This window comes from Carlito syrichta, unplaced genomic scaffold (genome assembly GCF_000164805.1).
Source record: "Carlito syrichta isolate Samal-C Ts95f unplaced genomic scaffold, Tarsius_syrichta-2.0.1 Scaffold308992, whole genome shotgun sequence".
NCBI lineage: Eukaryota > Metazoa > Chordata > Mammalia > Primates > Tarsiidae > Carlito > Carlito syrichta.
The window spans coordinates 63,468-78,136 of NW_007253088.1; the positions used below are offsets into that span (position 1 = coordinate 63,468).

General features: G+C 34.8%; 1 protein-coding gene across 1 annotated transcript in view; it reads right to left on the bottom strand.

Annotated features, from left to right (window-relative positions):
* Positions 1-14,669, bottom strand: part of HDX (highly divergent homeobox) — a 146,247-nt gene that overhangs the window by 19,446 nt on the left and 112,132 nt on the right. The window contains exon 6 of the mRNA XM_008066517.2: positions 4,921-5,128. Coding sequence (XP_008064708.1) covers positions 4,921-5,128 — 208 coding nt within the window. The remainder of the gene's footprint in view (positions 1-4,920; positions 5,129-14,669) is intronic.

Here is a 14,669-nt window from a genome sequence, read left to right on the forward strand (position 1 = left end):
CATGCTTTAAAATATTTGCCTCTTAGAATAGTAAACATCTTTAAAATGTTCTAACATTAAATGTTTTTTTTCCACAATATATTAATTGTAGACCCAGAACTTCAAATTAAGGAACTCAGTCATCCAGCTATTACTTTTACTAGAGCTTGCAGTTGTGGGAAATGAGGCAGGGTAACTAGCACAAGTTAGATATAGATAGATAAATTTTCCATAGGTAGGTTTTAGGAAGAGTTCAGACATTTTAAAAATTACATTTTACTGCAGGCCAAGCTGGCAGCCTACCCCCCACCCTTGGCAAATCAAAAGAAAACTCTATCAGATGCAAGAATAGGACCACCCAACCTTTCAATTCATGTTTTAGCATAATAATCTCTAAGAATCTTTTAGGTTCCCTGTGGAAGGCCAAATAGCTTAACTGACCAAAGCCATATAAATGATAATAAGACCACCTTTTAGCTAAGGAACTTGTGAATTGGAAATGTCCAGCAGGTGTCCTGCAAAAGACAATGTCTCTTACCATAAGGACTCAGAGATGTCATTCTTCAGAGTGGAAATTTCTAGGTTCCACCCTCTTTAGCATATCAAACTTTGTGAAGGTATATCAGGTTTATTGTAAAAAGCAAAGGTGTGGTTTCTTTTGCCCATGCCAACTGTGGCATGTCTCCCTTTCTTTTCTCCCTTTTCTCTCTAATAAACTTTGTTTTAAAACTTTGCTTGCTGCTCTACAATTCATTTTAGAAACAAGTCAAAGAATCCATGGGATTTAGGCCGCATCCCACCCCCTTCAGGAAAGGGAAGCTTTTACTTTTTCAGTCCCAACCACACCTCTTTTCTCTTAACTCCCACTCAGGGAAGGGAAAAGGAAATGGGAGAGGGGGAAGGTGGAAGTTAGAGGTAAGCCAGAAGCTCTGTAGCAGATAAGTATTTATCTCTCAGAAACAAAAAGAATGGAATTAAAATGACTAAAACATCAGCAACATTTTTCATTGACTCTGGTAAACATGTCTTTTACTGAATTAAAAGAAAAACCCTTACTTTTGCTTCTGCAGATTTTTCTAGACCATTTAAATGTGATTTGTAATTGATTTTAATATGTAATATGAAAGCCCTGATTTAAATATGTATATTTCTCTTTTTTGACACTTAGAAGACTCTTACCCTATTGAATCAACAGCCCTATTTTAAGGAATCTGAGTTTCAGTTTTTGAAATTGAATGGCAGCTACTCTGATTATCTTGTATCTATATCTCTAAGATGTAATTAATGGAAACTTCAAAGTAGTAATACATTTAACTACATTTTCATAAACTGGAAGAGAATAGGGTTAGCATATTTTAAAGGTATGATATTTGATTAGGCCAGATGATAAAATTCACTTAATCATTAAAAAAAAAAAAAAGAACCACACAGTCAAACCAATCAGATTAGTATTCTCCATCAGCAAAATGAGGAAAAGAATAGAGTAGAACTAGTAGGAAACTGTATCAAATAGAACTCTTCAATATTTGAAAATGCTTTTATGCTTTTCTGTTGCAATTTTTGATGAGAATGAAAAGGTTGCCATGCAACTGTGAAAAATAAACCACCAAGAGAAGAGAAATTCTAGTCAATCATACTTCTCATCAAGTGTTTTTTGATTCACACATTAAATTCTTTCTCTCCTTTTTCTTTCTCATTAGGTCTTGATTACTATGCCAGCTGTCATTTAAGACAATGGATGCCAATGTAGGAGCAGTGGTCCATTAAAAGTGAATAATTAAAGTGGACTTTATAATTAACTTTTACTTTTTCCATTAAATACTTATTTTATAAAATTCTCTTAGGTGAGGAAGTGGGAATTGGGGAATGAAACTCCACTTAGGATCTTTTGTATTGTATCAGAATATTTCCTTGCAGCTTTCCCACCCATCCACAGAAACACACAAATTCCTACTTCCTCCTCTCCCTCAACTAGCTGCCAGTTAGCAGCCTCTAAAGATTCAGTCATGAGTCACTGGGAATATCCAAGTATCCCCAGGCTCGTATAATTTTGTAAAGACTAGCAGAAGACAAAAATGATTTAATGGACCCACTATATTTAGAAATAAAGAATTTGAGAATGGTGTAGTGTTTCTTTTTTTCTCGATGATTTTTAAATCTGTTTCACAATTTTCCTGTATGCTGTTATTTATTATCATCTTCAATATGCATTAAAAATGTTGAAAAAGAAAGAGAGAGAGAGAAACTTGGATATTCACACAGCTTACCCTTTAAACACCTGGTCTTAAAATACATGGACCACTTGATATTAACAGCTTTCCTTTTCCTTTCATTACTCCTGAAATCTGCTTTTCTTCCCCTTCCCCATACAATTCATTGTCTTTTCAAAAAAACTTCTTAAACACCCAATTCAATGACATCCTCATTCTTTTTTTCTACTCAGTCTTTATGAGACTACTGAAAAAATAATCTCTCTTTCTTAAATCTCTCACTTTTTTTTTAAGAGACAGGGTCTTGCTATGTTGTCCAGGCTGGAGAGCAGTGGCTATTCAAAGGCACAATTACAGCACACTGGAGTCTCAAACTCATAGTCTCAAGTTATCCTCCTGCCACAGCCTCCAGAATAGCTAGGACTACAGGCACATACCACCATGCCCAGCTGTTTTCTCAGTTTTAGTATTAGCATACTGTAATTGTTCTCTGTTTCTGAATGTTCTTTCAATGGCTCCCTTTTCTCCTCTAGCATCTAAGTCTGGATATCTATCAACACACAGTCCTTGTTCATTGTCTTTTCTAATTTGGTTTTGTTTTTTATTTCATCACTTAACTAAATATTCCATTTCTATAGCTGGATAGTTTTAGTCTCTATGTGTGAGTGACTCCTTATTTATTTTCATGTCTTAAGCCCTCTTCTGAGTTCCACACACATACCCAAGGGCCCGCTAGACAGCTTTACATGGATGTCCTGCCATTATCTAAAATTCAATACATGAAAAACTTAATCTATCTTTCTATGATATCCTATCAATTTAATGCAATGCCAATACATGTCTTGAATGTATTTTGGAGAAGGAGATTGGGAAATGTTATGACTAAACTATTCTAAAGAACCAATGTGTTACAAAAGCAAAGAAGAACAGACCCCTACCAGATATTAAGACATTTTATAAAGCCACAGTTGTATACAATCAGATAAATGTAACAAAGTAAAATATATATATATATATATACACATATACATATATTGTATATGTATATACATGAGCATGCATGCATATATATGTATGTTTGATTAAAAAGCTACTGTTTAACCCACTGGAAAAAAGATTGAATTATCGACAAATAGTGTAGGAACAATTGGTTAACTGTTTGGAAAAATAAAATTAGGTATTTTTTTTACACATGTTAAAACAAAATAAATTCTAGGTGAAATAAATGTCAAAGGATATTATAGGCAAATATAGGGGTGGATTGCATAATTGTAGTATAAGGAAGGACTTTGTAATCATTTCACCAAAGTCAGAAACCATATAGGAAAGTTCTGGTAGATTTGACAATAAAGTTGTCAAAAAATTGCAAACAAAAATTTTGACATCCGAAAACACCATATGCAAAATTAAAAGGCAATCAATAAACTGGGAAATATAGTGTTAATATTCTAAATAAGGCTCGATAAAGCAAAAGCAAAATGGAGAAATTCATGCTTCTCTCTGTTTCTCAATCATAGATGCAAAAGACCATATCTTGATTTCATTTATAGAAAATACCCAGAAAAGAGAAATTTATATAGTCAGAAAGCAGATCAGTGGCTGCTTGGAGTTGAGGGTGGGAAAGGGAAGCGACTATAAATGAGCTTAAGGGAGCTATTGAAGTGATGAAAATGATTTAAAATTTGAAATTTAGTGATGGTGATGACTGCACCACTTCATAACATTTACTAAAAAAACCTCGAATTCTACATTTACATTGGATGCATTTTGTGATATGGAACTTAAACCTTAATAAAAGTGTTAATAAAAATGTATCATAAGAGAACTGTTTCTATGCTTAAAGACAAATGAAACATACTTCTCATGGACCAATGATTTAATTTTATGATATTATTTGAATTCTCATTTAGAGAAGAATTGAGAAGTATTATAAAGATGACCCAGTCTAATTTCCTTTTGCAGATAAGAAAACTAAAGCCCAATGAATTAAGCGTTTTGCTTGAAGTAACATAATCAGCTAATAATGGAAAAGCTAGAATTTGCACCCAGGTTTGTTAACAACTAACCTGGTGTTTGTCACATTATGATAGTAATCTTTCATTATAATGTATTTATAATGCTTTAAACTAAACTGACAAGAATTGCAATAAAATAAAGATTTAGTTAATTATAATATATGAATTTTATTTTATTTTATTTTATTTTATTTTTTAGAATTGGAGTCTCACTCTGTCGCCCAGACTGGAGTGCAGTGGCCGCTCCTGGCCACCGCAGCCTCGTCTGCTGGGCTCCAGCGATCCTTCCGTCTCAGCCTTCTGAGTAGCTGGAATTACAGGCATGTACTACCATGCCCGGCTGATTTTTTGATTTATTGTAGAGATGAGGTCTCCCTGCCCAGGCGGGTCTCGAAACCGCGGGCTCAGGCAATCCACTCACCTCAGCCTCCCAAAGGCGCGGGATTATAGGCTGAGCCACCGAGCCCGGCTATGAATTTTATAATATCCAATATTTCTAAATGTGGGGAATGATTATTGTGGTAGATAAATGTTCTTTGTGATGACTTGATGCAGGAGACTATTTAGGTGGAGGCATTACGAATAATCTATTTCTTTTCAAATGGTTGGCCAAATGTTTTGAAGAATCTAGATTTGAAGTGCAGTGAGCCTAAGAGCACATAAAAATGCATCAAATTTACAAAAGCTATTATTAGGAGTTTCAGCATATAAAGTACCTGGAGAGCTTCCTTCAGACAAACAGATGGATACTTCATCATTTTTGTCATTATCCTCTCCTACTTCGGTCCCAGCTTCCTCTCCTGGTGTGAGTGAAGACAAAGAACCCAACTCAGGCTGCACAGAGAAATCAGCAGGGCCTCCTCTTGGAGGTGGAACTTCAATCCCCATTAAACGATATTTCCTTCTTCGATTCCCAATCCAAGTCTTTATGAGAGAAATACAAGAGGAAGTTTTGTAAACATAGAAAACTTAACAGTTGTGGCCATTAAAATAATTAATGAATGCTACATAAAATAGGATTAAAAATAATAAAAAGGTATATAGAATAAAATGTTTATGCCAATAAGATAAAATAAAGATTGTTTTAATTTTTAGAGTTTATTTATTTTGTTTAAACTGACACATTATAACTGCACGTTTATGGGGTATAGTGTGAAGTTTTAATACATGTATACATTGTGTAATGATCAAGTCAGGGTAGGTAGCATGTCAATCACTTCAAACCTTTATCATGTAATAATTATGTTTTTACTTTAAAATATTTTATTAGCAGAAAGAGGGTATTTATCTAAAGACTCAGACTTTGAAACAATGTGCACTCTACTTCAGGTCAATTGTTTCTGTTTTGTTTTGTTTTGTTTATGGAAAAAAGAATTCACCAAATCTTTCAAAAAATATTTTCTTTTTCAAATATAATCAGGCATAGAGATATAAATATAGTTCAATTTCCTTTTCTAATCCTACTCTTGCTAGATGAAAATATGTTCTCTATTAACTTTGTTTGGCTCTCTATGTTGCGTTGTTACTTCAAGTATTCTAGAATTTCATTTTATTAGATTTAAACTAATTCAAAAAGGTTAAATTGAAGTAATTTTAGATTCACAGGAAATTTCAAAGATAGATCTGTGTATTCTTCACTCCATTTTCTCCAGTTTACATCTTACACGATTATAACACAACATCAAAAGCAGAAAATTGATATTGTACAATATGTGTGTGTAGTTCTATGTCCGTTTATCACAACATTTCTCTGCCCCTTCTTCCAACTACCCTTAACCCTTGGCAACCACTAAGCTGTTTTTCACTGCTATAACTGTGGGTTATCAAAACTATTCGATAAATGGAATCATATAGTATGTGACTTTTTGAAATCAGTTCTTATCATTTAGCATAATTCCCTGGAGGTTTGTTCAAGTTGTGTGTATCAAGAGTTCATTCCTTTTTATTGCTAAACAGTATTCCATGATATGCACGTACCAATGTTTGTTTAACCATTTACCTGTTGAAGGATACCTGTGTTATTTTCAATTTTTGGCTTATGACATAGAAAGCTGTTACAAACAGTGATGTATAGGTTTTGTGCAGACAAGTTTTGGGGATTTTTTAAAGGGTAAATGCAAAATAATGCAATTTATGGGTCATGTGATTACATGTTAAGTTTTATAGGAAGCTGCCAGAGAAGCTGTGCCATTTTGCATTCCTATCAGCAATGTATGAGAGACCTAATTTCTCAGCATTCTTGCCAACATTTAGTATTGTCAGTATTTTTTAAAATTTAAGCTGTTCTCACAGGTGTGTTTAGTGACAGCTCATGGTGTTCTTAATTGATTTCCCTAATGCCTAGTGATGTTGAACATCTTTCCATGCGGTTATTTGTAATCTCTATATCTTCTTTAGTGAAAAGTCTTTTCATTTTCTAATTTGTTTCTTTTTAGTGTTGAGAGTTCTCTGCATATTCTAGATATGAGTTCTTGGCCAGATATGTGGTTTGCAAATATTTTGTCCCAGTCTGTAGCTTCAATTTCTATTCTCTTGGTCTTTTGCAGCACAAATTTAAAACTGTAAAAAAATTTATATAAGTTTTTAAAAAGTAGGTTCATTAAAAATATCAGTAAAAATTGGCAAATATTTATCAAGTCTGGAAAAAAAAAGAGAAGAGACATAACTTATTAATATAAATACGAACAAGGAGATACCACTACAAACTTCACAAACATGAAAAGAATAGTAAGGGAATACTATAAACAACTCTACACACACAAATTTAACAATGTAGATAAAATGGACAAATTCCTTGAAAAGTGAAAACTACTATAATATACAATAGATTACTTGAATAGCCTAATAATTATTAAGGAAATTTAATTAATCATTAACAACTTCTCCAAAGAAGAAATCTCCAGGCCCTCAAAACCCACAGCTAACATCATATTTAATGGTAAAAAAATAGAATGGTTTCAATTAGGAATAGGGAACAAAACAAAATGTTCACTCTGACCATTCTTTTTCAACATAGTACTAGAAGTTCTAGCCCATGCAATAATTTAAGAAAGGGAAAAAAGGTATTCAGATCAAAAAGGAAGAAATAATGTGTTATCCATGTTTGAGGATTACATGATAGTCTATGTAGAAAATCCCAAGGAATCTTTTTTTTTTTTGAGTTGGAGTCTCACTCTGTCGCCCAGACAGGAGTGCAGTGGCTGCTTCCGGCCACGGCAGCCTCGACCTGCTGGGCTCTGGTGATCCTTCCGCCTCAGCCTTCCATGTAGCTGGAATTACAGGCGCGCGCTACCACGCCCGGCTAATTTTTTTATTTATTGTAGAGGTGAGGTCTCGCTGCCCAGGCGGGTCTCAAACCCGCTGGCTCAGGCAATCCACTCACCTCAGCTTCCCAAAGGCGCGGGATTACAGGCTGAGCCACCAAACCCGGCAGTAAATTATTTTTAAAATGATGTTATATTTCCTAACTTCCCAGAGAAATGGCAGAAGTGTTTTTTAAATGTTTTTAAGATTCCTTGAAGCCGGGCTCGGTGGCTCAGCCTGTAATCCCGCGCCGTTGGGAGAATGAGGTGAGTGGATTGCCTGAGACCGTGGGTTCGAGAACCGCCTAGGCAGGCGAGGCCTCATCTCTACAATAAATAAAAAAAATTAGCCGGGCGTAGTAGCGCGCGCCTGTAGTTCCAGCTACTCGGAAGGCTGAGGCGGAAGGATCGCTGGAGCCCAGCAGGTCGAGGCTGCGGTGGCCGGGAGTGGCCACTGCACTCCTGTCTGGGCGACAGAGTGAGACTCCAACTCAAAAAAAACCAAAAACAACAACAAAAAAACACTTCTGCAATGAATAAGTGAATCCATCAAGGTCTTGGGATACAAGATTAATGTACAAAATCAATTGTGTTTTTATATAGTAAAAATTATCACACTGAAACTGAAATAAAAATATAATACTATTTTCAATCAATAAAAAAATCAAATACTTATGTGTAAATCTAACAAAACACATACAGGGCTAATATGCTAAAAACTACAAAGCACTGACAAAAGAAATCAAAGTAGTTTTACATAAATGGAGAGAAATTCTGTGTTTATTTATTAAAAAATTCGGTATACTAAAGGTGCCAATTCCCTCCAAATTGATATACAGTTTAACAGAATTTCTATCAAATCCCAGCAAGAATTTTTGTGTATACAAGGTAATTCTAAAATTTTATTGAAAGGAAATTAGTTAGTATAGTTAAATAGTATTGAAAAAAGGAATAAAATGTAAGGAATCTATCCAGTTTCAATTTTTATTATATACCTATATTAATCAAGACTGTGTAGTATTAGCAGAGGGCTAGTCATAGATCAACAAAACAGACAAAAGAACTCAGAAATAACCTTATACAAATATGACCAGCTTAGCTGACTTTTGATAAAGGTGCAAAAGCAATTCAAGGAAGAATTTTTTTTCACAGAAATGATGCTAGAGCAATTGGATATCTACAAAAAAAAAAACAAAAATTGGCCTCGACCTAAATCTTATACCTTATTAAAAAATGAACTCGAAATGGATCACATATTCAAATATGAAAAATAAAACTACACAACTATTAGAAGATAACTTAAAGAAACAACCTTTGGGACCTAGAACTTGGTGAATAATTCTTAGAAATGGCACTAAAAGTGTAATTCACAAAAGAAAAATCACTTGCAGGGGTTTTGATTGTGATTGTATTGAATCTATAGAATGTTGGAAAGAACTGACATCTTGATAAAACTGAGTCATTCTATTTATGCTCATGGAATATCTCTGTTTTTATTTCTTTCATCAGAATTTTTTGTAGTTTTCTTCATATAGACCTCGTGCCTTATTTGCTATATTTATATGTATATATCTAATTTGAGGGAAGCTAAAACATTTTTTTCAACTTCATTGATTTTTGCTCATACTTTTATTATTTCCTTCCTTCTGTGAGTTTAGATTATGCATGATAAATGTTTACTTTAGCTGTATCCCACAAATTTGGTGTTGCTTTCTAAATACTGCCCAATGTGCTTTTATCTTTAATATTCCTTCTTGAATGCTCTTCCTTTTTTATGTAGCTCTTCATTTCTGACCCATATTATTTTCCATCTCTCTAAAGAACTCTGAGTATTTTTTGCAAGGCAATTCTACTGACAATAAATTCCCTACATTTTTGTCTGAGAAAGTATTTCTCATTCACTTATGAAGGATAATTTTCTAGAGTACAAAACAGAATTCTAGGTTGGAGCTTTTTGATTTTCTTTTAACACATTAAATATTTCATTCCACTGTCTTTTTGTTTGTAGTTTCGGAGAAGACAATATTAACTTTTATATTTGATCCTCTATAGGTAAGGTGCTTATTTTTCCCTTTGGTGTCTTTCAATATTTTTTAAATTTATTTTTCATTTTCTGCAATTTGAGTATGATACAGCTAGGTGTAGTTTTTCATTATTGTTGCTATTGTTTTACATTTATCCTACTTGATGTACTCTAAGCTTCCTGGATGTGTGGTTTGGTGTCCAACATTATTTAGGGGAAAAATTCTCAGTCATTATTGATTCAATTATTTTTTTCTGTTCTATTTTCTCTTTCTGGTGATATTTCCAGTATATGTATGTCACATCTTTCATAGTTGTCCTACAGTTCTTGAATATTCTGTTCCATTTTTATCAGTGTTCTTTGCTTTCTAGTTTTGAAAGTTTCTATTACTATATCCTCAAGTTCAGAGATGCTTTCCATAGCCATGTCCAATCTGTTCATGAGTCCATCAAAAGCATTTTTTATTTGTTACAGTATTTTTGAGCTTTAGCATTTGTTTTTGATTCTTTCTTAGAATATTCATCTCTCTGCTTATATTACCCATTTGTTCTTGCATGTTGTGTATTTTCTCCTTTAGAGCCCTTAACATATTAATCATAGTGGTTTTCAGTTCCTGGTCTGATAATTCCAACACCCCGTCATATATGAGTATAGTTCTAATACTTGCTTTGTCTCTTCAAACTATTTTTAGCCTTTTTGTATGCTTTGTAATTTTTTGTTAAAAACCACACATGATGTACTGGGCAAAAGGAAGAGTAACTAGGCCTTTAGTTGTGTGGTGGTAAGGTCTGGAGGTAAATAAAATGCCTCATAATCTTAGGATGAGATCTCAGTCTTTTAGTGAGTCTTTGCCCTTGCCTTTATAAGTGTTTCTTAATTTTTCCCCCAACTTAGGTGGGATGGGATGCTTAGAGCCTGATGTTGATTACTTCTCTTGTCCTAGGATGTTTAGGCTATGATAAGACCCCAATAGGTTTTGACTCTGGCAAAATAGTTTCTTTCATGGGCAAGCTTTGTTAAAAGGAATAGAATGCTCTAGTGTTCTTAAAAATTATTTATTTTTCACTTTCCCTGACAGAGGCATAAGATAATTTTTCTTCAATATTCACTGTGAGACTATGGTAGAGTTCCTAAGGGTAAAACTCACAAAAGTGTGATTTTTTTGGTCCCCCATAATTAGGCCTCCCAGTGTTTCTAACTTTCAGATTTATCTACACTGAGTCTTCAGCAATCCATCAGCTACAGTTTAGGTTTTCTTACCTTGATACTGGTTCCCAGGCAGGTTTCCATTTATGGGCCATGGCTCCAGTAAATTGTGATGTTCTGTATCTTCCTGTTTGTCCACAAATTGAGAGGGCAGCAGTTTGCCTTGTGACTTCACTTCTCTGACACATTTAAGAAAAGTTGTTGATTTTCACTTTGTTCAACAGCTTTTTATTTGTTAGGATGGACCGACAATCTCCAGGCTCCTCATATGCAAGACCAGAAACTACAAGTCCATTGTAGTTTTATCCTCTTAAGACTTCCACTTTGACCCATGTGTTATTTAGAAGTGTGTTGTATGTGTTCCAACTGTGTAGATATTTTCTGGTTATCTTTCTGTTATTGATTTCTACTATGATTCAGTAGTGGTCAGGGACATATTCTATGTGATTAAGATTTTTTAATTTATTGTTTTATAGCCCAGGATGTAGTCTATATTGGTATCGAAAAGAATGTAGTCCACTGTTGTGGGGCTGTGTATTCTATAAGTGTCAATTAGAATCTGCTAACTGAGGGTGTTTTAGAATTGTCCTATATTATTAATGTTTTCTCATGTAATCTCTCAAACAGTTGTTGAGAGAAGGGTGATAAGTCTCCAAATCTAATTTTGGATTTACCCATTTCTCCTTTCAGTTTTTTCAGTTGTTGTTTCACATATTTTGCTATTCTGTTATCTGATGTATACAACTCTAGAACTGCAAAGTGTCCTTGGTAGATTGACCTTTTGATTATTGTGTAATGTCCCTCTTTGTGCCTGGTAATTGCCTTGGCTCTGAAATCTACTTTATCTGATATTAACATATCAACTCAACTCCTGCTTTCTTTTGATTCATGTTTGTATGCTATATTTTCTATCTTTTAACTTTCAAACTACATATATCATTATATTTTAGTTTATGGTAGACAACATAGAGTTGGGCCACTTTAAAAAATTCAGTTTAGCAATCTCTGTTTCTTAATTTGTGAATTTACACCAGTTAAATGTAATGCAATTGTTGCTATGTAAAAGCTTAAGGATGTCATTTTATTTTTTGCCTCTCACTTTTTGTGTGTGTTTTTTTCTGTTTCCCACCTCCTGCATTCCTGTGGGTTACCTGAACATATTTATAATTAAATTTTTATTTATCTATAGGATTTTTTATATTCCTTTGTGTAATTTTTTAGTGGTTAATTCAGGTAATCTGTCTATCTATCTATCTATCTATCTATCTATCTAGGCATTAAACTCAATCTCAAACTGCCCACCAGCTTTCAAACAATGTCTATAATAAATAGTAGAGCATTAACTAATTCAACGTAATTCCTATCAAACTGTCATAGTTTTTTTTCAAGTATTAGGAAAAAAATTCTTAAATACATGTGGAAGAAAAAAAGAGCCCGAATAGCCAAACATTCCTAAACAAAAAGAACAAACCTGGAGGCATCACATTACTGAACTACAAAGTTTAATACAAGGCTATGAAATCTAGACACAAAAATAGACATATGGATCACTGAAATAGAATAGAGAACCCACAAATTAAGCCATTTACCTATAACTATCTGGTCTTCAAAAACATCAACAAAAATAAACTATGGGGAAAGTATACCCTATTCAATAAATGTGGCTGCGAAAACTGCTAACCGTATGCAGAAGAATTAAACTGGATCCCTTTCTCTCTCCACATACAAAAATAAACTCAGATGGATTAAAGACTTAAATGTAAGACGTCAAACTATGAAAATTCTACAAGAAAGCCCAGGAAATGCCCTTCTGGACATCAGCATAGGCAACAAACTTAAGACCAAGTCCTCAAAAGCAAATGCAGCAAAAACAAAAATTCACAAATGGGACCAAATTAAACTAAAGAACTTCTGCATAGCAAAAGAAAACATCAACAAATAGACAAATAACAGTATGGGAGAAAATATTTGCAAACTATGCATTTAACAAAGGACTAGCCAGATGTGGTGACTCAAACCTGTAGTCCCAGCACTTTGGGAGGCCAAGGTGAGAGGATTGCCTGGGCCCATGGGTTCTAGAACAGCCTGGGCAACTTTGGCGAGACCTCATCTCTACAATATATCAAAAAGTTAGCCAGATGTGTTACTGCACGCCTGTAATTCCGGCTGCTTGGATGGCTCTGGTGGAAGGATCGCCTGAGCCCAGCAGGTCGACACTGGGGTGGCCGTGAGTGTGCCACTGCACTTAGCCTGGGTGACTGAGTGAGACTCTGACTCAAAAAAAAAAACAGAAAAAAGAATAGAATAGAATAGAAAGTAAAGTAATATAAAATAAAATAAAATAATAAAATACAATAATTAACCTGGCATGGTAGGGTGCACCTGTAGCAGGTTGATGCTGGGGTGGTCGTGAGTGTGGTGTGCCACTGCACCCTAACCTGGGCAATGGAGTGAGACTCCAACACACACACACACACACACACACACACACACACACACACACACACACAAACCACAAAGGACTAATATCCAGAATCTATATGAAAATGTGATACATATATACCAGGGAATATCATACAGCCATAAAACAGAATGAAATGATGTCCTTTACAGGAATGTGGATGCAGCTAGAGGTCATTACTCTAAGCAAATTTATGAAAATACAGAAAACCAAATATCAGAAAACCAAATATCAAATGTTCTTACCCAGCTAAATGTTGGGTACATATAGACCTAAAGATGGGAACAACAGACACTGGGGACACCTAAACAGGGGAGGGAGGGAGGGAGCAAGTGTTGAAAACTACCTACTGAGTACCATGTTCACCATTTGGTGATGGATTCCATAGAAGCCCAAACCTCATCATCACACTATGTACCCATATAACAAACCTACATATGTACCACCCAAATCTAATATATGTACAATATATATGTACAAACATTGTTCTTTTTATCTTAATTTCATTCATTTATAACTCTTTATGTAGTAATGCGAGCTACTACTTTTGGATAGCATATGAAGTGCAAATATTTTCAACCTGTTTGCAGCTTGTATTTCATTTCTTTTTTAAAAATTTTTTATTTCTTTTTTGAGTTGGAGTCTCACTCTGTCACCCAGACTGGAGTGTAATGGCTGCTCCCGGCCACCGCAGCCTCGACCTGCTGGGCTCCGGCGATCCTTCCGCCTCAGTAGTACTTCTTCCAAGTAGCTGGAACTACAAGTGCGCGCTACCACGCCCGGCTAATTTTTGATTTATTGTAGAGATGAGGTCTTGCCAAACTGCCCAGGCGGGTCTCAAACCCGCGGGCTCAGGCAATCCACTCACCTCAGCCTCCCAAAGGCACGGGATTACAGGCTGAGCCACCGAGCCCGGCTGTATTTCTTGTACGATATACTTGGTGGTGCAAAAGATACTCATTTTAATGTAGTTCAAATTTTTTTCTTTCTTTGCTTATGCTTACATGTCTTGTTTAAAGATTTCCATTATAAAATTATAATTTTTTTCAAACATTTTAGAGTTTTGCCTTTGCAAATAAACTCCTTTATTTTTCATGATAATATAAACATTACAAAACAGAATCACATGCAATTTTTATTTAGTTTATTTTTAAAAAATTATTTTATTATAGATATGTGGGCTACAAGTCAGGATTAGCTACACAAGCAGGCTGTGTGCAGGTGAAATCTGGGCCTCCAACTGGCCCTCATTTCCCCTGGTTTGGAATCAAGTACCCTTTGTGATGCTCTATGTTCCCCCTTACATCCCCCTCCAGCAATGCCCAACTACTGCAGAACCCTCCTTTATGCTGATGTGATTAATGTTCAGATCCTATTTATGAGTGACAACATTTGGTATTCAGTTTTTTGTTTCTGTGATAGATCACTAAACCACACTGCTTTCAATAGAGGTTGCACTAACCTGCACTCCTG